Source organism: Vanellus vanellus (assembly GCF_965231255.1).
Source record: "Vanellus vanellus genome assembly, chromosome: 5".
In the NCBI taxonomy this organism is placed as follows: Eukaryota; Metazoa; Chordata; class Aves; order Charadriiformes; family Charadriidae; genus Vanellus; species Vanellus vanellus.
In genome coordinates, this window is record NC_138910.1 from 64425117 (window position 1) to 64451380 (window position 26264).

At 40.1% G+C, this 26264-nt stretch overlaps 1 protein-coding gene across 2 annotated transcripts; it reads left to right on the plus strand.

Moving 5' to 3' along the window:
• The first annotated feature begins 2492 nt into the window (after positions 1-2492).
• Positions 2493-25068, plus strand: GTF2B (general transcription factor IIB). Of its 2 annotated transcripts, XM_082483939.1 has the most exons (8): positions 2504-2519; positions 3450-3616; positions 5836-5942; positions 15850-15983; positions 21366-21512; positions 21649-21778; positions 22580-22861; positions 24493-25068. In XM_082483939.1, exons 2-8 carry the CDS (start codon positions 3606-3608, stop codon positions 24624-24626), a joined length of 945 nt encoding a protein of 314 aa, XP_082340065.1. In that variant the 5' UTR covers positions 2504-2519; positions 3450-3605; the 3' UTR covers positions 24627-25068. The 2 variants fall into 2 exon arrangements, with proteins under 2 accessions (XP_082340064.1, XP_082340065.1); XM_082483938.1 differs by lacking the exon at positions 3450-3616 and having other exon boundaries at positions 2493-2519.
• Positions 25069-26264: the final 1196 nt, after the last annotated feature.

Below are 26264 nucleotides of genomic sequence, written 5' to 3' on the forward strand. Positions count from 1 at the left end.
TTTTGAGGCATTTGACTGACATCTGCTATTTTAAAAAAATGACCGTTGGCTAAATCAACAAACAATTACAAAGGACCTTTAGATGTACAAGTAAGAACCAGTGACTTGTTTTCATTAATGTACTGTTCATTGTGTTTGCAAAGGTATCTGAATATCCCATTGCATTATTGTTGAAATGATGCCAGTAACATTAGCAATATAAGAATTGTGATATAATTGCAATTTAATTACACATTTTTATTACTGACAGTAGCTAGCATGAGATACTTTGGGTGAAATTTTAAGAATCTCCTGAATGACCAATTAGTAAGTTTTAAAATAGAATGATTGCTGTAACTACAGTGACAGGAAAGAACAGATACAGTTGGGGACAGCAAGGTGAACTTTCCATAAGTTACTAAAATGATCTGTTGTTGACAGAGACTGTTAATAGGGATATTCCCATCTGCCACATCAACCGCTTTTTTTCTGCTGCTTGTGGACAAAGCGCTTGAAAAATTGCAGCAGACAGGGAATAAAGAAATGTTGAGATATGATCTATCATATTATTTTGCAACATTTCTGAAAATGATTGTCTTTCTGTGGTGGAAATTAAACTCTTTCAATTCTAGTTAATGAGAATCAGGTCAGGAGGGACCCACTGTTGACAGTGATTGCCAGCAGAAGATCTTTTTTGTAGAACTGATTATATGAGAAGCCAGGACAAACCCAGGAAGCTTGATGGGACTGACAGTGCTGATGAGGCACATCTGTTGCAGACACTGCTACATACACATTTCAGAGGTTATGGGGAAACTTAATATCGCGTCAAATGGACAGTTACAGTGATTTTTTTTCATTATTCGTTTTTCTTTTTTTTTTGTGTTTATTGAGCATTTGTGAAAAAGGTCATTGCAAATGGAAAAAGAGAAGCTTTCAATTTGTACCTTAGTGTCTGTATCTTCTAATAGTTCAGCCTCCTTTTATTCTAAAAAGTATATATATTTTTTAAATCTAAGGAATGTGTTGGCAAGTTCAAACTAGCTAATTTTCAACCAGCACACAGCATTTTAATTGGCAGAAAAGGGTTTGGAAGTTGTGTGATAATGAATTTGACTGAATATTAGCAAGTATTAAGTGAACTATTCAACCCCGCTGAATTTCCTTCTTTGAGCTAGCAAATTGAAAAATACTCGTTATATAGTGGAGACGTGGTCTTAAGTGATGTGAACAGTCCTTTGTATATGATTAACAGATAACCAATTTACAACTGTTCAGAGACTTCAATCCTGATCCCTTAAATGCATTGAAGTAATGGCACTTTCCAAAATCTGTAGATGCTGCTGTCCTATTCATCCCTCTCTTTATCACTGAGGAGAGGCTCATGCCAAAGGAATAGGTTTTTTTTTTCCCCACTGTTTGACAACTTGGGCTTGAAAAACTGTTGTTGCTGCTCAGTATACGGTCTAATTTTGCATATGGATAATCTTTTGGGCCAGGAGAGTCTGGACTGGAGTCCAGTGCTGGAGGGCTTTGGCTTTGCATCAGTTCTTGCAGGTTCCTCTTTCTCCTTGGGCTGATGCTTGCTGCCCAGGTGGGTGTGAGGGGCAGGGACAGAAGGGGACCTGATCACGTCACTGATCACGTCGTGCAGGAGTGTGTAGGGTAACATGGGAAACCCACACAAACCAGCAGGTGCGTCAGGTTGTGTCCACTTGAGTCAGGCTGAGCGTCCGTGCACGGCCCGTTGGCCAAGGGCTTCCGTGAGTCACGGCCGGGCTGCCCGACACCGGTGGGTCCTGCAGAAGGGCCAGGTTTTTCTCCTGGTCGAATTCACCAAGTGGCAAACCGCAACAGCTGCAGCAGATGATGCCAGTAAGGGGGAACTAAACTTTTCTTCCCCTTTCTGGGAACTGGTCTCTGCTTGGTCTCGGCTCCAGAGCCAAGAACATGTTGTGCCCCAGACACTTCTGTGCCAACCCTAGCAGTTTTGCTTGAACTCGTTGTCAGCGGTACTTCGCCAAACGGCTGGAGTTTTCACAGAAACGGGGGCACTGGCGGGGCGTCCCAGGGGCAGCCCTGCTTTGGGGCGGGGGTGGCAGCACGGTGACAGGCAGGCCGGTGGGGGGGCTCTGTGCGGCTGCGCTCCTGCCGGGTTGTTGGGTCGCGGCTGGCCCAAGGGGGAAGGTTCCAACTCAGCCTCCCACCGCGCAGGCGTTTCTAGCGACAGACCCCTTCCGAGCCCGCAGCCCCCGGGGCACACGGCACCGTTTGACTTACTAGAACGAGATTTTGGTCCTTAAGCCGCCCTGGGTGCTAGGGGGCCTGGGCCACAGGCTGGCTGCCTGCTCGCCCTCGCCGTTTCCTCCCGCGGGTTGGGCGGGGCCTGTCCGCACGCCGTTTGTCCCTCCGCGGGGCCCGTAGCGAGCTCTCGGCAGGCCCCGCCCAGCGCTGTCGCTATATAAGGGGGAACGTTGCGGGGCCCCCTGACTTCACACCGGCGCTGCGGCACGAGGAGGCAAGATGGCGTCTACCAGCCGGTACGGGAGGCCGGCCTGGGCGCTCGGAGGGCCCCGTGCGGAGGAGGGCCGCAAGGGAGGAGGCGGGAGGGGCTCCGCCATCTCTCCGTGTCGTGGCACAGGAGAGAAAATGGCCGCGTATGCCCCTGTTGCCGCCCGGGGAGGAACCGGTGGCCATCGCCGCCCTTGCCCGGCCCCGGTGTCCCCGGCTCGGCGCGGCTCTCTCGGTTTGCGGCGCCCCCGGCCGCTCTCCGGTTTCCCGTGTCTCAAGGCCGCCCTGTGCGCTGCTCCTGGGGTGGGAGGAGGCCGGGGAGGGCCGCGACAGGCTGGGCCTCACTGGGCTTCTCCGTGCGGGCCGGGCCGAGCGGCCTCTGAGGGGCCGCCCGCCGCCGGAGGTCAGGAGCGCCGGGCGCGGGGGGGGCAGGGGCTGCTCTCGCCGCAGCTCCCCGCCTTGCTGCTTCGTGTCGCTATTAATCGGTAGCGCTCCGAGAGGAAGCGGGTGTCTTAAGGGACTCCGTGGCCATTTGTGACTTGATTCCGGGGCCCCTCGTTAGCGAGAGCTCGGTGTCACCGGCGCTTGCGACCGAGCCCTTTTCCCTGTAGGGCCGACCTCTTCTCTCGGCAGTGCCTTATCTTCGTGCCGCTCCAGCGGAGGGAGGGACGGTCGCTCTCAGCCTGGGGTGTTGCGTGCCGTAAGGCCGTCGGACGGGTGTCGAGCGCCTTCCCCCGGTGTCCCGCGGGTGGGCACCGCCTGGGCGCCGGGCAGCCTGCGGCCCGCCGCCCCTCACGGTCAGCACCGCCTCCGAGCCGAGGCGGCCGCTGCCTGGCTTGGTTATCGACTCCTAAAAACAGCTCTTGGGCTCCCACCCTAAATCCGTACCGGCACTAGTCAGTGGCCAGACGGGTCTCGGGCTCCGAAATTAGTCTTTTTTTTTTTTTTTTTCCCTGTAGAGGTATCGAGGTTTTCTTTGAAGTCAGGAATGAAGGAAGGCCCATGGAGCGGGCTGTGGAGTGACTCTTACTCCTGCTAAACCTGTCCTGGGATCTGGGGAGTGCTTCCGACTTGTTTTATTGCAACTCGGGAGCTATTTGCTGAGATGGACCTTTATGCACATGCTGTACGTTTCCCTTCAGTATAGTTGACTTGGTATATCGAACCCTGTATGTTACAAGCACTACGGTTAAAATTAGGATAGAAAGGCTAATTTTTACAATGTTTTGTGACGGTAAAGTCTGAAACAAAACACTCTTAGTATTCTATCAGGCTTCTGTTTTTGTTGGGTTTTTTGTTGTTTGTTTTGTTGTTTTTTGTTTTTTTTTTCTTTTGCTTAGTGTTTCGCTAGCCTTTTGTGTAATGCCAAACATCAGATGATTGCATATGCTTTGTCAACAGTTTTGTCTTGTCATATGAAACTACTGGCCGGGAATAATTTCTCACTACTTCTTGGAAAGTAGTTTAAAGGGCTTTTGTGTAGTATTTTGAACATAATTTACATCTGAAGATCTTGTGTGTACATGTTCTTTTTGGAGGCTTTAATATTAATAGTGATGTTGATTTTCAATTTTTTGCCTTTTTTTTTTTTTTTTTTCCTGAATAGTCACTGGATTAAAATGCTTGTGGTGTTTTTCGTTTGTTGGTTGGGGTTTTTTTTTCGGTTTTGTACTTGTCATGGTTTAACACCAGCTGGGAACTGAGCTGGCAACACACAGCTGCTTGCTCACTTCCTCCAGCCGCTCCATCCCCAATGGGATGGGGGAGAGAAGAGAATCGGAAGAGTAAAAGTGAAAAAACTCATGGCTTGAGATAAGAACAGTTTAATAATTGAAATAAAATAATAATAATTTTAATGAAAATAACAGAGAGAAATAAACCCCAAGAAAGACACGTGATGCAAATGAAAAACAATTGCTCACCACCAATTGACTGATACCCAGCCTGTCCCTGAGCAGTGTCCCGCCCCTGGCCAGCTTTCCCCCTAGTTTATACGTTGAGCATGACGTCATATGGTATGGAATATCCCTTTGGCCAGTTTGGTTTAGCTGGCCTGCCTGTGTCCCCTCCCAACTTCTTGTACGGCCCCAGCCTCCTTGCTGGCAGGGCAGTATGAGAAGCTGAAAAGTCCTTCACTTAGTGTGAACACTGCTTAGCAACAACTAAAACATCAGTGTACTACCGACATTATTCTCATCCTAAATCCCAAACATGGCCCTATACCAGCTACTAGGAAGAAAATTAACTCTATTCCAGCCAAAACCAGGACAGATAAGAAATACCTAAAAAGTAAAAATTAAGATGGAATGTGTAGATTAGGCTGAAGTAATGAACTAGTGTGAGGGAGGGAACTTGGATTATTTTAAATTTTAATAAGATTTTCTACAATTTAAGGGATTAGTAGTTATTTTTTGGCACAATCAGATTTAGATTGGCGGGTGTGCATGACAATCTTTTTGTGATTAACGTCCATACCCTCTGCTTTTTAGCTTGAGCAAAATGGCGTTGTTGACTATACAGACTCCAATTGTAAATATTTATTATTCTAACTTTGAAATGATGGGTTTTAACGGAATTAGTGAACAGTCACTAGTAGCTTGAATGAGGTATTTGCTTTTAAAACGTTTGGTTAGAAGCAACTGGTTATTACTCTAGTCAGTAACTAAAGCTGTTGTGTTAAATAGTGCTAATACTTTACAGGAAGTTTTTTATATCTGCTACAACTTGAAGATGCATGGGTGCGAGAGAGACAGATCCCTGTTATCAGAAGCAGTTGTCACATAATACTGTTCATGAGCTGATTTTTTTTTTGTTAATGAGTTGCTTAATTAAAAAGGGGTCTTTTTATTCAAATACTTGAAAATAATAAAACAGTGGTAGAATCAGCTGTTTTCTAAAACTATATGATGTATATCCGCTGCTTCCTGAATTAAGGACCTGATGAGTGATATTGATCTGGTTAGAATGAGTGAAGTGAGAATGCTCATTTGGAATGAAGCAATTGCCACTAACTTCTTTGGGAAATGCATTTAGTGGTATACTGTGAATTAGACTGCACTTAATCAAGCCTGTTATTTAGATTTTTGGTGTTTTAATTTGAAGGGGTTTTGGTAGAAGAAACATCACAAAAAATTTGGAATTTAAGATGACCTGAAGTCTTGATTGTCAAATGTAGTGTTACAGCATTTAAATAAAGGGTGAAATTCAGGTGTTTAGGTTAATATTCTATCATTCAAATCACAGTAAATTCTGTATTATTAAATTGTTCTTTTCAGCAAGGAAGTCTTTTGGATATGTAGCCTGCTTGATTAATATAATTAATACTTCTAATTTTTTCTTTCTTAGTTTGGATGTACTTCCAAGAGTGACTTGCCCAAATCATCCAGATTCCATTTTAGTAGAGGATTACAGAGCTGGTGATATGATTTGTTCTGAGTGTGGGCTAGTAGTAGGTAAGTAGCTATTCATATTTTTAAGAATTACCATATAATTTAAATTGTGTATATAGACTTGTTTTCCCACAAAACCGGTATATGATAGTTTGAGTATTAGAAGGCTTTTTCTTGATGCCTAGATGTTTTCTTTTATGGTATTCTGTTGGCTAAAAGCTTACTGTTTTTAATAGATTGTCTTCTGGTAACTTCTTGCATTACAAAAAGAATCAACCTCTCTTTAGATTGAAAATTTAAAATATGTTGTAATATTCAGTTAGAATATTGTGCTGTCTAGTCCAGTATTCTGTCTTTAATCATGACTGTTGTTTCAGTCAGGAAGTTATAAGAAATGTAATAAAAGGTCTTTGTCAAATAACTTGCTTACAAAAAAAAAAAATAAAAATCTCAGTTTCCCATTAGTTAGAAGTTATCTTCTGCCCTGAAGGATTTCTCTTTATATCCTTGCCAGCACCTGTTTTTTTTTTTAATTACTTCTCCTCAGGCCTTTAATACTATCCAAACTAAATATCCAGTTTTTCCTCTGGAATTTTTCTGAGCTCTTTTACTCTGTTCATGTGGCAGCAACTTCCACAGGCTAAACTGTATTTCTAAGTATAATTGAGTATTTAAAATGTTATAGGCCTTTTAGGCCTTTTTGTCTTTGTTTCAATGAGTGAGAGGGAGAGAGAATCATGTTGTCATGGAGTATGCTGCATGTTTATTTTTATGGATCTTTCATTGGATGAGCATCTAACTGTCTTTACTCCTTTTGCATGGGAAACTTTTCATGCTCCTGTTATGTCCTGTTACGGTCATTCTTTAAACCTCATTTATTGCTATTAAGTTTTTTTGCACATGCCATGACCTGAAAGAAAATCCTCTGTTTTGAAGGTGCATGTTCAGGTGATTCATTCAGTGGTGCTAAATATTTTGTGTGGTTTTATATCCCTCTCTCCTAGACTGTGGTGATTTTGTTTTGGCTCTTGTCTTGCACTGAATTAAAATTTTTCATATGCATACTAGTGTAAAGCTAAAGGTTTAATAAGTTGCAGCAAAAGTAGTACTAATTTAGCCATGTGACTAAAGTATGTCTTTTGTTTATTCAAAAAGCAAGCTTCCACATAGTTTATTAAAGTAAACGTAAAAGTATTTAAAGTTAAGTACCAGTTTCCTTGAAAATTATGAAACCATTTAAAAGCCTAGGGGCTTTTACTTTCTTTGTTAAAAGAAGGACTGGTTTAAATTGCATAAATTCTGATAAAGATAAATGATTCATAACAGATTTGCTGGTTAAAAATTCAAATCACTATTTCCTATTGAAATATGGTAATAGGCTTGTAAGTTGTTGCTTAAAAATAGTTTGGTCCATGTTCAGCTCTTTGTGTGGCTCCCATAGAAGTTGAACCAAAGTTCAGAAATGCCTATCTTGACCAGTTCATAACTTTTAAGATAATGCTGGCATTAGAAGAGGGAAAGGTTCTGCTTGATATGTTTCATTTTTAGGAACTTGGGAGTTTATCAGAAGTCTCACTTTCATGTACCTTGTGTTACCCAGTCACAAGGTATTTAGAGCTTGACTCTCTGGTCTCTTCTGAATCAATAGCACTGGAGATTTCTCTAGTTCACATTGTCAGCATTTTTGATGAGCAGAATCATTAGAATATTAATACAAACTTTTGCTGAGTTGAATTTTTAAAGTATGTTTAAAATGGTCTTAGTCCTCTTTACAGCCAACATTACCAGTAGAGTAAAAAGTTGTTTTTTCTTTTAGCATGCAGTGTTTTTTAAGTAGGCCTTTCTATGGATTTATCACTAAAAGGCTTTAACATTTACTTTTGTTGTGCTGATTGTTCTTATTCTGTCTTGCAATTTAGTTTACCTGCATATGTCCAATTCATTAGGTAGGGTATCTAGCAGCTAGTTCGGAAAACTAATTAAATCAGATGAAGACAAATAATTGAAGAGTGCATGACCAAACAGAAGTGTGAACATTCATCGTTTTCTCTCCTGATCTGTTAAGAAATTTAGAGGAGGAGAAAACTAGATCCAGTGCTTGATGCTTGTTTTCTGGAGATGCATGTGATGTAGGGACGTTTTAAAGGAGTGAAGACAAAATTTTGTTTCTGAATGAAAAAACTTCTATGTATTTAGTGCCAATTCCATGATACATGCTCCCCTTAAAGTAGTGATTTCTTTTCCTGTTCTTACATAGAAAAGTCATGGATATGTGTTTCAAGGCTTACATAGGTTATGATGTGTAGCTGATGTGAATACGGCCCACTCGGAATATGTTTTCAGGTGGACTGAAAGTTAGTGAGATTTTTATCAGTGAAAGCTATTGATTAGAACAGTTAGAGCCCCAAAAGACTTAATATACTCTATAGCCAAAGAAGCATTGCAGGTTTATCTTATTGTGATTTTGGTGTCTCTAGACTGCTGGTGTACGTGGGGGAAAAATGGTAAATGCTGAATGTGTGCATTTATTTTACTGTTATGATGTCACTTCACTGATTTCTTTTTTTTAAATTTATTGTTTTTAGTAAAATTTAGCTGCAGTCAGAACAAAGAGTCTCTGACTAAACTAAGTGTATTTCCATGTTATGTTTTTCTTGCTTGCTATGGCAAAGTACTAAAGTTTCACATTTTTGGAAAAATTGTGAGTTTGTTAAATGTAAAGCAGTGTGTTATAGGATGAAACAGCTGGTGCATAGATAATTTTCAGGTTTTGTAATCAATATTCTGGGAATATGAGATGTAATGAGTATTATTTGTATTATGACTGAGGTTGTATTTATCAGGTCTGTAGTTGAAAATGTGAAGCAACGGGAGAGTTTGGGGGAGCAGGAGTTTGTTCCATCTTTTCATAGTAGCTGTTTCCAGCTTAACTTTTCCTCCTGGTAATTGCCTATTGCATGAAAGGCAGTTGGAGACCTAAATTATGATTACCCATGGAATTTTGATATTAATCTGGTTTGACGTCCATCTGAAACTTTACAAGTCTACATCTAAGTTTATCAAGTCTTGTATTTTATTATACATACTTTTCTGAAATCATTCTGGGATATGTGGTATGGTAAGTATTCACGTACTGGCTTGAGAATTCATGAACAGAGTTGTTAAGAAGTAGTTAGTTCTGTGTTCATTTCAAACGTTGACCATATCTCATTCTTCAGGCAGACTTGGTGAGGGGAGAATATTTTGTTCAAGAACACAAAGCTAGTAAATCCTCTTTCTTGACAGGTAAATATTTTGCTTACTACCTTTTAGGCAGTAAAAAAGGCTGGAAGTTGGCTGATATGCCCGAAGGGGCTGAAAAAAAGCAGAATCGAAGTGGAATACAAAGCACTGAATTTTCTTGATATGTAGCAAGGTGGTGAGCTGAATTTCAGAGGGGTTAAGAATGAGTCCAGTGGCATGTACAGCCATGTAGCGTCTCAGCTAGGTAGGAATACCTTTCTGATCTAATACTTTCCTTAAACTTCTGTATAGTTTCATTAAATGTTGTCTTAGTGTGCAGGAGTTGGAGCAGTGAGGAGTTTATTTTCAACATTTAGTAAGTGATTTTTTTCTAACTGATTAGCTCTGTCTGCTTCAGTGGGCAGATATGGCTTAGAGAAGAACAGTGCTCTTTTATGGAGTCATTTTGGATAGCTACCTTAAACAAAAAAAGCAGAAGTCTGTCTTCAGCTGATGAGAATCCTTGGATCAACTTGTTGAAGCTTTGAGTCAGATTATGACCTATATTCAGATTTTTATTCCGTGTTTTGTGTATGCTTGAGTGTTCAGTTAAAGAATTTTGGGGAAGAATGTTCAATAGATTATGGTCAGCAGTGAGGCTGTTATAAAATTCTGTCAGAATATTCAGTTGACTAACACATATGAAAAGTTTGAGATCTAAATGGCACATCTTAAATCCATGCATGGTCTATGAAGAATAGATAAGATTTAACTGTACCATGGATTTTTTTTTTGCTTTACACTGTAACAAACGAGGAGGAGGGGGTTTCACAATTGCCTCTCTGCTGGCCAGCCTGTTACTCAGGATGTTTGTCACGTTTGATTGTGTCTGTGTACAGATGCTTGTTTTCTGAAAACCAAAGAAACATTTTTTTTTTTTTTTTCCCAGCTGTTGGTAATATCCTGTAAGTGGAGGTGCTTATGTACTTCTGACTGGGATCCAGTAGAGGGCAGTTATGCAGTTACATCTATTCTAGTATATATGCCTCTGACTGGTGAAAAATATTTTCATATTTGGGTGTGTGTTCATGGTCACTTCTTTCTGTGAATGTTGTCAACATTTAAAACTAAAATGTGAAATCTCATTTTAAAGTATTAATTAAATAAATAGGCAAAAATCTTTACATATGGATGTGTAGTAGCACCTTGTATCTGGTTACCGCTTCTGCGCTTGGTGTCCAGAGCACTAAAAAGCGTCTGCCAAAAGTTAGTCCTTGCAAATAAAACTCTTTGCATCCCCAGGAAAGCTAATTACAAAGGATACTGATACTTAACAAAGTTCTGAATAGTTGACATTTGTGTGAGCATTCATGGATGCTTGATTTACGCAGGGAGTAATGTAAAGAACGTAATTTGCTAGCCTTTTTCAGTCAGCATTTCAAATAGTCTGTGTTTCAGGTCTAACCCATTTCAGCTTTAAAGACAAGGGTGATGGTTCTAGCTGTTTCAGCTGTAACATTTGTACCAGTGGAAACTTAGACTTCAGATGTCAGAAGTTGGCATCTTTTTTCAGGCTTTGTAATAAGCACTGCTCTTGGCATGCTGTTTCCTGGAGATTTTCTAGCTAGTGGGTTCTAGACTGGGAACCAAAGATGTTTGAGAGCCACTATGAAGAATGCTTCCATTAGTTGAAGTACTAGGTTTATCTAGTGGAATAACAGTAACGTTTTGAATCATCCTATGTTTTTTTTCACTTGCATCATTATTGCATTGGCAAAGTGATTTAGGGCAAATAAGGGCTAGAAATGATCTGAGCTCCTCTGATGAAAGAAGAGTCCAGAACCTCTTATTTTTGTGATACGGCGTAGATCAGGCACAACATTTTTTGTGGAGATTCTGTAGTTTGGAGCGTCCTTCGTAAATATTTTAGCTGTTTGTCTTTTAAAGGCTACAAGCCCTGGAGAGGTGTAACTTCAACTGACCAGACTTGTCCATCGGATTGTTTAACATTTCTACTCTCATTTGCTTCCTCCAAAATTATTGGAAGCCTGGAAGTCCTTTTAAATCTGTCATCAGTTTGATATGCAGGAGCTGTGAAGCCTTTGTTCTTGTAACAGTCATTTGCTGTTGATGTCTGGAAACTAGTCAAAGTATTCTATGGATTTTGTTGTGTGGTGTGTTTGTTTTTTTTTTTTTTTTTTTTCTCTAAGCCTACTCTGGTTCCATTTGTGATTATTGGAGTGTGATTGGAGTCTTGTGAATAGCCTGGTGTTGCTGTTGTTGATGATGCATTTGTGGTGTTTACAGTTTATTGAAAAGATAACTTTTTGCAAAGAATATTGCTCTTGCAAACAGCTAGAAATTTTGTAGAAAAAGCTGTGGCTATAAAATTGTGTTTTTTTTCTTCCCCTAGGAGTTTATTATTTGGTAACATTTAATACATTTGGTCTTAGAAGTTTTAAAGCTGAAAACTGGAAAAAAAAGTTGAGTTTACATCTTGGAAGCTCTGAAGTCGAGTACTACTGTATGGGGCACTGTATTAGCTCATAAATAGAACATGGTGGAGTAGATATCTGGAGTGCTATGCGTAACTGAGGTCCTTAGTACAAGAAAGATAGAGAGTTGTTGGAGCAAGTCCAGCAGAAGGTTGCAAAAGTGATTTAGGGACTGGAGCATCTTCCATACGGGGAGAGGGTGAGAGCTGTGACTGTTAGCCTGGAAAACAGAAGGCTCAGTTCAGCATGGCTCTGTGATACACGTCTTCATGATTCTCCTCAGCTTGTAGTCTGTTGCCATGGCTTTTCATTGTAGTTTGTCTCAGCACGTCATTACTCTGGTTAATAAGGAGTTGACTGAAATGAATTGTAGTTCTATATATTTATTTTTTTCCCCAAATTTGGCATTGCAAAATGCTTTTAATTAAAAGTATTATATATGTGCTCACTAGATGGCAGCAAATTCCTTAACTAGCTAAGAATGAAACATTCTGCAGAAATAATAAGTATTCTAGTACGTTAAAGTGCAAATAAACTTTAATTACCGTATTCACTTTAAGATTAAAATATTAGTTAATAATATGTAGAACTTGATGCAGTGTACAGCTAACGTTTGAGCTTCTCTGAAAAAGACTTAAGAACATCCCTGCTTGACCGTTTCAGGACTGGATTTGGAAGATAACATTACTTGAGGCTTGAATTTCATCCTATTCCTTGTTTTGATTAAACATTTGTCTTCATATAACAGATAATGCAAAAAGAATAAAATCCATGTGTATTATGAGCTATTGCAAATGGAGTGCAACATTAAAATAGCTGATACTATTTCTCTATAAATACATAATTGCAAATTCAGGGGTTGTTGAGTGAAAATATTTTCGTTTGAGAAATCACTTTCTGGTTTTGGGGGGGGAGTAAACATACGTAATTGGTGATGTGTAGGCATTTTAAGCTAACTTTTAAAAACTGTTCAAAACGGTATTTTAATTTTTGGTACTGACCTGAGTTTACTCTGGTGTTTCTGTAGCGCATGCTCTTTGCATTTGGCAGTTGTGAAGAAAAGTAACCTTGGTCTGAGGTTTTCCGTTCTGAATAACAGTTCTGCATTTTACTAAATGAGCTTTTCAGATGGTGGGTAACCTGAGTCAGTGAAATTTGCAGTGTGTATTTCCACGAGAAGCCTGCGTGTTAGTCTAATAGACTGTATTTTAAAGAGTAACTGAATACTGGAAGAATGGTTTATGAAATGAAATGGGGCAATGGAGGAAAAACTGGTATGCTCAGAAAGATGGTTCCAGGGTATCAGTCTGGAGATGGGTCCTGTATACTGTGGTTTTTTGTATGTACTTCAGAGGAGGAAGCTGAGGAGGTGAACTCATCTGTTTGACGAAACTTAAAGGAGTGTTTAATGTAACCATATCTGGTGAAGCTAATTCTTGTTCAAAAGGACTGCATCAAAAGGAAGTAGTGAAGGGAATATTCAGCCACTCCCATGCTTATCACAGCTCGATACCATTGCCAAAACCAATGTAATAACAATGTGAGAAAGCAGAGATGATTTTATAAGTACTTATTGGGACCTTTTTCACTCTGGTGTTTGAGTATCAAACCCATTTTCCAGGTGCTTCAGTAGTGTGTGCCCAGCAAATTCAGAATAGGACTTGAAATGTTAACTCAGAACCAGTCTTCAATGCTGATTCCATACACTACTTTTTGTCAGACTGACAGGTTGGTTTTTTTTTTTTTTTAAGGTTTTGTTTTGATCACTGGGGGTGGAGCTTAATTGCATCTGTACTAACATCACAGTTCCAAAGTGGTTTTTATGTTCTGAAGAGTTAAAAATAATAAATCCCACGCTTGCTTTTGTTTTGGTGTAGAATCGGTTAATCAGCTGCTTGTAGCTGAGTATATTTTCCATCTACGGAGACCCTTTGGCCTATTTGTTCCATTTTTGTTAATATTTCTAGCTTGTGTCACTGTTTTCTAGAAGCCTTTTGAAAGGTGGAATGCACTTCCTAGGACCTCTGTATATTTTAAATAAGACACTGAGTATACAGAAAAACCTTTTTTCTGCAATAGCAGACTTCTTGGCAAAGTAAAGGTATTTGCATAGTGCATCTTAATTACACAAATGCTTTATATTCAGTGATTTGTTCTACTTAATCTTTTCTCACTCTGAAATAGTAGTCTCAGTCCTCTGTTTGTACTATGTTTGCCAAAGCAGGCAGTGATATAACACTTTTTTGTTAGAGCAGGAATGGCTCATAACTCACAAGAGGCAGATCCCTGAGTGAGTCATTTAGGTCATTCCCACTTGTGTGGAAAAAATATTACATCATTGCTCTGTACTCAGTGTTCTATTTATACCATGCCAGAATTTTAAGTACATTTTGCTTTTTTTAGATGCTGTAAACAGTATTGGGGGGTTGTCTTAAAGTAGAGTTACAGCTAGGCCATAGAAGGAGCATTACTGAATCAAATATTTACAGAGAGTCCAGGAGCTAGAGGAGCACGCTTTCTGCTAATTTAAGCTTGCAAGTGGGGGAGACCTTTGTAGCAGAAAGAATGGATCTGTGCCTTCTTTCACTCTGCTATATTCTTATCCTTCTAGGGTTTGATTATTCCTCCACCCCGCCTTGGTTTTGATTACAGCAGTAAATAAAGGTGGAGCATAGCTGTGAGCATGTCTGACAAATATTAGTGAGAACACTTCTAACGTAAATTTATTCTTTTTGGTTGTGATGATTTCTTATGGTTCATTCTCAGCTTTCAATGTCAAGCATATTCCTTGCATAATTTTATGTTAAGAATAAAGTTCTTAATTCAGTATAGATCCCCCCCCCCCCCCCCCCCCCCAGTAATTGTGCAGTTGCATCACTCTGTTCGTTGATCCTATATTTTCTCCAGCTTCATATCTTGTATTACCACTGTTTGCAGAGTGCTTTTGTCTGTCTGCTTATGTTTTCACTGGGTTAAATCAACCTCTGTGGTTTCATACTAAGACTTCCATACCGGAAATTTTTCTTGCAGTCAGTGCTACTTACTTTTTGCAGACATTTCTTTCACAACATATGTAAACACTGATAAAGGTAGTGAATTTTTCCTCAAGTTTAGCAGAGCAGGGTGACAGTTATATTGAAGCCTCTTCTGATATCGTACACGGAGCTGTAATCTGCTTTACTGCAAAACACTAAGAAGGGTGTTATTTTTGTGCTTTTCAGTACAAGTATTCTTAAAAAATCTGTAGTATTGCTCTGGGGGCAACACCTTTGAGGTGCAGCTTTTACCAGACCTGTGAATAGAATGAACTGCACACTGCCAGCAGCAGGGGGTGTGGTTGTGTGGTGGGTTACTTTTTTTTTTTTTTTTTTTTTATTTTTGAGATTGTATCATTGTGATTACTGTAGGACTTTTGCCTGTATCAGAATGTTGGTTAGAGTTATTTCTCAATCTGAAAAGTTGCTGTAGGAAAGGTTTAGATGAATGTGAGATGAATAGGGACTGCAAGGAAAGCTGTTTCATTCAAACAATGTAAGTTTAGTGCTTTTTCTGCTTACTCTGAATCTGTATTTAAACTGTTGCATGTATAACAGGGTAGATTGAGTTTAAAAAAAACAGTTGTGCATATGTATTGTGTGTTGATACTGTCAAGCATCATAAACAAAGTGGAGTTGGGCAGCATCAGACCTCCCTTCAAGACCAAGAATTGAGCTGCAGAACGTCGTTATGGTGGGTTAGAAGGTGGCATATTTCAAAGTATACCGAGGGCCCGGAGCTCGTGCACAGAAGTGATTTATTACAGCTTAATGAGATTGTGCATGATAGATAATTCACATGTGCACTTCGAACATGTGGCAAATGTGTGAGAACTTGTTAAGTTACAATAACTTACTCATTTGTCTAAACGCTGGGAACATCCATAGGCAACTATGACGTCCAGCTTAAAGTCAAGGTGTTGATTCCTTTTGTGTGTTGAAGATCCCATGATACTCTTAAAGGATAACTGTAATTCTTTGTGTTCTGGATGCATTTCTTTAGTTACTTATGTTTTCTGTGCAGCTCTAGTTGCATTTTTTTTTTTTCCCCATTGCCTTCAACTGAACTTGTAAATCCTAAATGTTTTGGTACGTTGTCCTGCAAGTTACTGTTCTGCTTGGGGGTGCCAACAGACTGTCTTTTTATAATGGCAAGCTCAGATGTCTAACTTGATGAAATATTTCAAATGTTACAATTATTGCTTTCTGTGAACTCAGGTGACCGGGTCATAGACGTAGGGTCAGAATGGAGAACTTTCAGCAATGACAAAGCAACGAAAGATCCATCTCGAGTTGGGGATACCCAGAATCCTTTGTTGAGCGATGGTGACTTGAGTACAATGATTGGCAAGGTAACACTTAAAATACTAAATTTTACTAAGTTTGAGCATTTTAATATCAAGTACATACTTGTATGTCCATAGGGAAACTATTCAGAGAATGTATTTACAAAGAGATTTTGTCTAAACTGAACTCTTGCATTTCAATGGTGTGTAAAATGTGGCTCTTTCTTGGGGGTAGCAGGCAAGGGCTGACCTCTTCAACAAAAGAAAAGTTTACAGTGCTCTGGGGTTACTTTGGTCTTTGGTATGCCACTATAAATAGAGAAGCTGATGTTGCAATCTTTAAAGAAACAGTTTGACTTAGCATGCGTATTTGAGATGATTCTGAAATAGCAGATACTTAGTTTTGAGGTCTCAATAGCTAGTACTGCCCAACTTGAACTACCATTATTTGTAATAAAATCTGTATCAGATTAATATTGGAGACCCAGAGATCTACATGCATCTTGTATGTGGTTTTCCAATTAATGTTAAAGCACTAAATATAGAATTCTTTTATGGTGTGAGTGCTCCAGAAGAAAGTATTCGTTGTATATTTGAGTTGAAATTTAGTGGTACAGCCATATCCTGCTGTTTCCCATGAGAGAGCAAGCAATATTAATTGCACAAATACACTCCCTTTAATGAAGTAGTGACCCAGGTAAGTTTTCATTGTTCTATTTTGTGTTATATTTTCTACTGCAAGATTCAAATTGATATTTCTGAATTTCTTGAATGTTTTATGAAAGGTGCTCCAGTTGCTGATAAATAACTATTAAAAAATGCATTGCTGCTTTGTGTGTTGTTCCGGTGGTGTTGCTAGGATGAAGAAGTAGACATACCTAAATATGTATGGGTATGTATAGAGGACTGTGCACCGTACTTCTTAACCAAGAATTCTTCAAAGAGGTGAAGACAACTGATAAATACTGATATGGACAGCTAATCTTGAAGCTCCATTGGTGAAAAAGGACAATCCTTTGAACAGAAGGCTTCAAGTAGATGCTTGAGTTTTGGACAACGCCAAGCATTGCTGCCCACCAGATTTTAGGATCCCTTATGGTGGCTTTTGGAGTCTGTTCAGGCAAATGAAGTTCTGCACTGCTCCATTAAAAAAGTTGGCATTACTAGGTAGCTCAGTGAAGCAGTGCTGTAGAAGTCACTGGAGTTTTAATGTCATCTGTATAGGTCCAGAAAGATTGTAGTTCTCAGGGCTTGGATTTCTGTCACCAATTTGGTCAGCTATGATGAAGATCAGAAATACACCTTTATAGACAGAGAAATGGACTGTGTGAACCTGGAGCAAACTGATGTCTTGTTTTGGGACTGTGTAAATACAGGGTTTGCTTCTGGGAACTTAGTTTGATTCAGTAGGTAGGATGAACTTCTGAGCTCTTCTAGAACCTGCATATTGGAGAAGACAAAATACTTCAGCTATAGATAGAATTTGTATCCAAGTGAACAGTGGCTTGTGCTGTTAATCCCATTCTCTCTGGAGGCTGAGGTCCTCATTTAGAATAAAAGAGATAGCCTCCGTGAGAGAACTAAAGATGTAAAAAAATGTCTGTGAAAAGTTCATTTTTCAATGAAAACTAAAAATTTTCAGAAATGAACATTTGTCTAATGAAGTGGTTTTGCTGTTAACCAGAACATCCCAGAATATGTATGACTGTCAGTGTGGCATGATTTAACGTACGAGGAAAAAAAAGTCAGAGTACTGGAACTGCTGGGATCATGTTGGAGAATGTAAAGGGGGCAGTCTGTCCTACTGTGGATATTTTATTTGCATGGTGAGGAATCACAGAAGAGACGCATTATTTTCTACAGGAAATTAGGAATCTCTTTGACGAACCCGGATGCGTTCTGGACAAGAGTTCCTGTGTTTGTCTGGCCAGTGAGCAGGGGCTCTGGGGTGTCAGCTCATTGATGTGAACTCTATATCAGGAGCTGCATTTTTCCTCAGTCACTTGGAAGGAAGAGAATGGCTTGTATCAGAAGATGCTGAAGAAATTTCTTATCAGTGCAGAAAGGGCATGAATTTTGCAGCAAAAATAACTAAACCAAGGAAGTAGTACATTTCTCAAGCAATCTTCTGAAGTCACTGCCAGCAGTAGGCTGGGATGAGGATTGACCTAGATGTGCACAGTGGTTGAACAAGGGTGAAATTGGTGTAGTCATAAGGAAGATAAGTAGTATCCGACAGAGTACAGAACAACCTTCACGAATTCCAGAGAATGAAGCAGGATAAGATTGTATTTTCTCAGTTAACAACAATTCCTAGAATAGCTTGGAGTGGACCTCGGATTTGTGTGCCAGAGATTGCTTTAGCCTTTTCCATGTGACAGGGAACAGAGGTATTCCTTTCTGCCTGAGGTAGAGCTGCAGATAATAGAATCTTTAACTGCATGTGTTGTCCCCTGTCCCCCCCGCCCCAAAAAAACCCACACAAACAAAAAAGCACCCCCCCTCCCCACCAAGAAAGCCCAAAACACAACCTGTGTTGTGGAAACTCAAAAATTCTATGGACACTGAAAATTCTCATGGCACATCATAGTAGACATCTGTTGTAAATTCCTGGGAACGTAGGTGGAAGTGGAGTCCAAACCACTTTGCTGGTTACAACAGTAAAGTTCTGGTGACTGGCTGCTGCCTTGAGATAGTAAAGGAAGGGGAGCACTTCTGCTTCATAGAATGATTTGTCACTCTTTCCTCTTTGAAAGCAGAAGATGCTGCTTCGGGACTCCTTTCTACTGGGGGTGTGTGGTCTGTATCTGGTAGCAGCAAAAGAAGCTGCTTTGCCCATGCAAAGGGATTAGTTCCTAATTGGTTTTAGTACTTCAGGGACCCATCTGTCCGAGCTAGCAACAGCCTGCGTTGGAGGAAAGATTAATTTGTTTGTGAAGAGAAGGATGAATAGCATAGTTGGTTGTGGTGGAAGTGGTTTGCATTCTTCAGGCAGATCTTTAGGATATTGGCACAGAACTGTATCTCTGTGAAAGTAGATACTGTTTGCTGCAGTTGATCTGATGACAATGCAGATCAATTGGACATATGGTGATGTCTGGCGTTAGTTGTAACTTGATTGCCAGAATATTATAGTTATTTCTAAAATCCTCATGTAAAATTCAAGAAAAATAACTGAACAAGCAGCTTCTAGATTCTGTGAATCTAAAATAAAACTTGTAAGTTTTGCTACCTATCATGTGGAAAAAGCTGTCTTTTGTCACCCTTTGTAGTTAATCTATTCCTTTTTGTAGTGACTGCAACTGCAAGAGAATTTAGGTTGGTCGAACAAGAAACTAATGCAATCTCTTGGTATAGAATTCCTATCCTTTGATCAGATGTCTCTGGATGGCCTGGATCTAGAGGTGCTGTATTGATAAGCACTGGCAAGATATCAAGGGCTGATGAATGAAAAAGAAGAAAGGATCCATCAGACTGTATAATGAGCTGGTTGTACTGGGCAAGACGACTGCCGGATCTGGGAGCATTCCTTGGCACTGGGGGTAACCTCAAGTCAATGATGTGGATGATGTTGGTGATACTTTTGTTTTCTGCTATTAAAGGGAATATGCTGGGGTACAAAGCTGTTGGCTGCCAGCACTATAAACCTAACATCCATTGAGCCCCTTCAGAGATTACCCCTGTTTGCTGGACCGTGTTTTCTCACTCTAGCTATCTTTGAGGCTGTTTCCAGGATTGTATCCATGAGGTTTCTGCTCTGTTTGAAAGCCAAACACTCCTGACTTTGATGGGTACCTTTCTGCTGAGGTGGTAAAGATATGAGTAGGTGTCTCTTAAACGCCACAACAGTAAAACACACAATTCTTTAAGTCTGTTTGATATCAGTTAAAACTGTATGGCTTCTGTTTTTTCTGTGAAGGGAAAGCGACTCCTAACATGGTTGTCAAGGGTTGAAGACAGCAAAGCATTATCCCTCAGCTGAAAGCTCCAGAAGGAAAGTAGATGGTGCGTTTAAATAGCAAATGCAGGGAGAATTGCTGTGGTTTATTTAAGCAGTTGAGGTGGAAAAGTATTTTCTGACCCAAGAACATGGATCAGGAAAAAAGAAACGAGCTCTGACTCCATCTGGGCAGCTCAGAGGAATAAAGTGGTGCCAGGGTGTGGTCTGCCCTTTGTTTACTATACCCTGGTCCCACTTTGTGTACCACCTGGGCATCCTGAATATGGCTGAATCTTCAACTTGAGAACTCTGCGTGCAAGTGCTGGATGTGAATAGCCATTTTAGCAGCCAGTCATAGATCAAGATCTGCTTTATGCTTACTGGTTTTGGCAAAACAGAACAGTGTAGTAGTCTGTCTGCAGCGGCCACCATATCAGCTTGTTTAAATGACCAAATCTGTCTGCAGTGAAAGTTAAATTGTTTGAAGGTGCCAGCAAGGAATAAATGTTTGCTGACTGAGGGAATCCAGCTTCCTACTCACGATGTGGAATCATTGTGAAGAAGTGTTTTCCACTTGAGAGAACTCTTGGTCTCACACACTGACAGAAGACGCATAAGCAGATAATATAAATTACAGACATTGCTCTTCTGAACTTAAAGGCCATGTTGTCGTCATCAGCTATTACTAATCTGACATGGCATTATTTGCTAAAGACATGTTCCAGGCTGATGCCTAATTGAAGACCTTAAACATCTTAGACTCTCTTAGTTGGGCAACACTGATTGCATATTTAATAAAAGTATGCAATTTGTACTATCAATTGTACAAAAAAAAAATGCAGGTTTTGAAGTTGCCAGGTTGAGTTGGTAGCTCTTACTTCTCTTAAGACCTCAAGCTTTTCTTTTAAGAAGTCCGTGGTTTTCCTGTAACGGCAGAATATATGGATTTTTACATTTTGCCACAGTTAAGGCTTGCAACTGCTAGCAGGCACAGTAGCAAATTGGTTTTGAATAGGTCATTGGTTTGGATGTCCTCTTTGCCCATGCCTTCATTTTCATATTTGAATTATTGTAACAATTGTCTCCAGTTGGCCATAAAATTTTGTCTTTCTGACTCACCATTCTGCCACAATGCAGATGCAGCTCAAGTGACATATGGGTTGTATAAAATCTAGTCTTGGACCTCAGCATTGGTGACTGGAGTATTGACACGCACACATTGGCAACGTATCGTTCATTTTATTCTTTAAACTATTGTTACATTAGGAAAAAAAAATCCCTGCATAATCTATGGTCCTTGGAAACGAATTAATGATTTGAGACTTGTGGAAAGTATCAAACCTGCTGTTTGGAACAGTGCTCGATGGTATGATTTACTTCAGGGTTGTTTATTTGCACAACTGTTGTAACTGAACACCTTGATGAAGATGTATAAAGCTGCAAGATGCTTGCTGTTGAAATGAGGAGGAAGTTGCTTGTGTTTCATTGACAATAAAAATTCTTTCCAGGGCACAGGTGCAGCAAGTTTTGATGAATTTGGAAATTCAAAGTACCAAAATCGCAGAACTATGAGCAGCTCTGATCGTGCAATGATGAATGCTTTTAAAGAAATTACGAACATGGCAGACAGAATCAACCTCCCTAGAAATATAGTTGTAAGTTCATGTCTCCCTTCCTTAAATTGTTCTGGCATTGACTTAGTTAGCATAATATAATGAGCACATGAATTTTTGATATTGCTGCTAATTAAATGGCCTAGAGTTAATTAAATTTAGTCTTCTTGCTTTGAAGGATCGAACAAATAATTTATTCAAGCAAGTGTATGAGCAAAAGAGCCTGAAGGGAAGGAGTAATGATGCTATTGCTTCTGCTTGTCTCTACATAGCCTGTAGGCAAGAGGGTGTTCCAAGAACATTTAAAGGTAAGTTTTCAGTGATACAGATTCAATTTTGCTGTGAAATAAAGGTCTGGTTACTGTTGCTGTAGGAGGTTGGTTTTCTCATTCCTGGACTTTGCTGAATTGGTTGTTTTCAGCTACAGCTCACCTTTGGGGGGAGGGTAGGAGGGAGTCTGGAAATCTGTTATATTCGTGAAGTGAGTAGTTTCTTAGGCATGGGATCTCTGGAGATAATGCATTAAAAAAATATTAGCAAGTCATTTTTGAGGGTTGCTGAAAACTAAAAGGTATTACTTTGATTGGAGGATGATGGCGACTATTGTAACTGAATTTGAACCAACAGTTCTGCAGGAAATATGTACAACTTTTTCCTGACAGGGATACAACTTTTTTTGGCATTGATACCAAATTTCCCTTACTTAAGCAAGCTGTATATATTTTTTCCTTGTGAAAAAACGTACACTGAATTGATTTGGAAGTTTCACAAATCATAGAATGTTTTAGGTTGGAAGGGGGCTTAAACATCATCTAGTTCCAACCCCCCTGCCGTGGGTGGGGACCCCTTCCACTAGACCAGGCTGCTCAAAGTCCCATCCAACCTGGCCTTGAACACCTCCAGGGATGGGGCATCCACAACTTCCCTGGGCAACTTGTTCCGGTGTCTCACCATCCTCATCGTGAAAAATGTGCAAACCTTATTTGGTGATGGTGGTCTTCATAACACTGGCCTTCTTTCTGGATTTTGATATATTGAGAATCAAATTTGATTATTTTGGAGAAGCAAATGCTGTCAAGCCTAAAGTTTAATTTTTACTCTTTGTTTAGAAATATGTGCAGTGTCCAGGATTTCAAAGAAGGAAATAGGCCGGTGTTTTAAACTTATTTTGAAAGCTCTCGAAACCAGCGTCGATCTGATAACAACTGGAGACTTCATGTCAAGATTCTGTTCCAATCTGGGTCTTCCCAAACAAGTACAAATGGCAGCAACACATATTGCCCGTAAAGCTGTGGAATTAGATTTGGTTCCTGGGAGAAGCCCTATCTCTGTAGCAGCTGCAGCTATTTACATGGCATCACAAGCTTCTGCAGAGAAAAGGACACAAAAAGGTAAAAATTCACCTTTTTTTTTCTTCTCCTTTTCCCCATCTTTTGCTGCTCGAAAGAGAATTCAATGTTACTGTAAAACTTGGATGAAATCTGTGCAGGTGGTGGTAAGCTGCCATTCTAATTGCATACAGCAAGGACCAAACCAGGATCTCCTGCTCCCCCAAATGAAAACTGAGTAATTGGTTATGCTCAATGTTAACAGAGATCGCTTTCTTCTGGCATTAGGAGTTGGATTCTTGAATGCAACAAACCAGTGCATTCAAATGAGCATAGTTTTAACTTTACCCATGCTAATATTTGCATGTGTAGATTCTGCTGCTCTACAATACTCCAAATGTAAACTAAACTTAGGGGCAGTCACAGGTAGCATTATGGCTTTAGGTTACATTGAGTCTTTAATCATTCTGGCAGCCAGGGAATAACCTAAATCGGTACATGTTCCTTGACTTTTGGCGAGCCAGTGATAAAGACTGAGTGGTGGGACAGCAGGCTTGGCCGTAGATCACCCTTGGCATTATTCTCTTCTGGTAGGGTAGCCTTAGGAAGCCAGTAGAGTTCAGAGCTGTTCTTGGTCTTCAGAGCAGCCTGGATCAGCCTCCAGGGCTCAAGAGAATCAGGCCTGTGTAGGGGCAGCGCATGGGGAAGGAAGGGAGCTAAGGCTGCCGTGGTTAGAACGTTGTGTAACAAATGGATCCCAGTGCTGGTAGCTGGCTGTGGAAGCTCCGTTGATGCATCTAGGCCAGTTCAGATCAGAAATGTAGCAATTTCTTAGTGGACATCTGCTTTTAGGTGAGGAATAGCCTTTATCTGTCAGGTTATGATGCTTTGTTCTGCATTAATCACTGCTTATTCTGTCCCTGGAGCTTTCGTCATGTTGGCATTTCCTGGGCCTGTGAGGGATCTAGAGCCTGAGCAGTATGGTGCCTTCATCATGGCTCACCTTGGGCTGTTGGATTATGTCTCTTAAGTGATCATTACAACAAAATACAGCTGCCTGCTGCAGATACAGACATGACTCCATACTCCTTCAGTGTCCTCAGATGATGCTGAAGGCTTTCATGCAGTTCAAGGTTTAAATTTCAAACTTGGTTAAATCTCGAATAAATTTAAGTTTCAGTGCATCTCAACAAGTGTTTCCTTTGCTCGTTAAACAGTAGCTTGCTCTGTGCCTCTGACTTATATCTCTGTGCATTTTAAGGTAAACGTATTTCATGTTTAGCTGAAGGTATTCTTTTTTGCCTGTGCTTAAATTTTATGCTGGTTTTACTTATGTTTAATGAAAGCATAAAAATGAAGATCCTGATGTTGATGACGATTCATGAGAATGTTGCTGGGAACACATAGACTTTGCAGTAGATGTTTTTAATGACTTTTGCACTCTTGGCCCTCTGTCAATTTGAAACTGATATTATTCCATGATTGATAGCATAAGTTGAATTATGGCATGTGAGAAGACAGACTTACTTACATGCAAAATAGTAGTCACAGTGGTTAAAACAATTTTTTCCTAGCGTTTGGGAGAGTTATGAATTAATCTAAGCGTAGAGCACTTCTCGATAAATTACGCTTGCTGTTTCTTCAATACAAATGGCAAAAGTAAAAACTAATCACTTGTCTGCTTTTCATCTTAGAAATTGGTGATATTGCTGGTGTGGCTGATGTTACGATTAGACAATCGTACAGGCTGATCTATCCTCGAGCTCCAGATCTCTTCCCAGCAGACTTCAAGTTTGATACCCCAGTAGACAAACTACCACAGCTGTGAAATTGCAGAGGGTTACTTTTAATTTCTATTAAAAAAAGAAACAACCCAAACCAACAACAAGACACTTTTGATTTTTGCCTATAATAAAGGATGTACAAAGTGTTAATATTGAGTCTTCATGTTGTGGAACTGGAGGATATGGCAATGGAGCGTAACTGCTGGAACACAGCACACATTCCAAGGGTAAACAAGATCATTGTGTGGCATTTTGTATGTATATATTAGTGGAAGTAAATATTTAATAACTGTTGCAACAAATTTAATTTCATATTGTTGTACTTATTTAGATTTATTTTGTAGGGATCTAGTAAGATGTATTTTGGAAAATTGAAAATATTATGTAATTCCCAAATAAACTGTTTTCCAAAAACACTTACCATCTTGTGAATATCACTGCAACTTGACGTGCACATAGTGTTCCACATGCTGAGAACTGGAATGCGGTCCATAAAACAGTAGAGTTAGCTTCATATTTACAGACTTGGTTCACAGGGCTGCTTAAATGCTAGTTTTCTTGGTAATTTTTAATTTCTAGTGTGGTTTTGATATTTGTAGTTAGCTGTACAGTGCAGCGTGGATGACTTTACCCAGAATGCAAGCAGTTGCTGAAAAGCGGTTTGAATATTTGCACAACTGCTGCTGATTTCCAAACTTGTTGTGAAAGGATTAGTCACATCCTTGGCACAGTCTCCCTGATGTTCACTGATGTCTCTCTGCTTTGCTTCTGTGAATTTGACATAATGACAAAGCAGATGAAGAGAAATATAAGGACTGTTATTTAGTTGAATTCCTGACAACTTAGTGATGCTTAGTACTGTACAAAGGAAGGTAAAATTCATTTCTGGTAAAATTTCTGTTAAATGTTCTGACCTGTCGGTCCCCCCTGCAGTCTGGCCGGCCAGCAGTTAAGCTTTTGGCACTGTTAGGTTGTGAGCGGGTGCTCCCTTGTTTGAAATGATGCACCAGGTGCTGAGGAGCGAAGGCCAGAAGTTATTCAGCCCTCCCCAAACTAACAACTTTGAAAACTAGTTGCCTCCTGACAGTGTCCCTTTGTGTGCAAAGCAACAAATGTACTTAACTGGGAGTCTTCTGGTTCCTGAGTTAATTTTGCATCACAGGTGCAAATTCAGTTTAATTACCAAAATGAACAGCTGAGGGGTCAGCTTGCTATGCCTCTGGTCCTGAGCCATCCAGAGGGAAGGCTGCGTGTCCAATGCTAATAGCACTAATTGTCAATAGCCCTCACTGTTTTCTTTCTTCTTTAGTTATAATCCTCTTCTGCCAGTCCGGACTAGTGAAATGTGGCAGCTCAACTTATTTTTTTTTTTTTTTTTTGTCAACAAATAACAAAGGCCGTACAGTTCTGTTACACCACTGAACCTGTTGGTTGCAGTCCTGAAAAATTGTGGTGAGGATGTTAAAGGTGGTGTCCTTGGTAGTTTGGAGGGATTGTATTCTAATGTATTTCCTTAATTTTGTTGCAGCATATTCTATTAGCCGGGCTTTCCTGGTCTTGTTCTGAGCTTCTCTGCCTCCCTCCTCTGCGGGAGAGGGTGTGATAGGCAGGGCTTGACCTCTGATGGACTGTTGCTACAGTCTGGAAATACCAAGGTGAAAGTTTTTTTTACCATGAGTGTA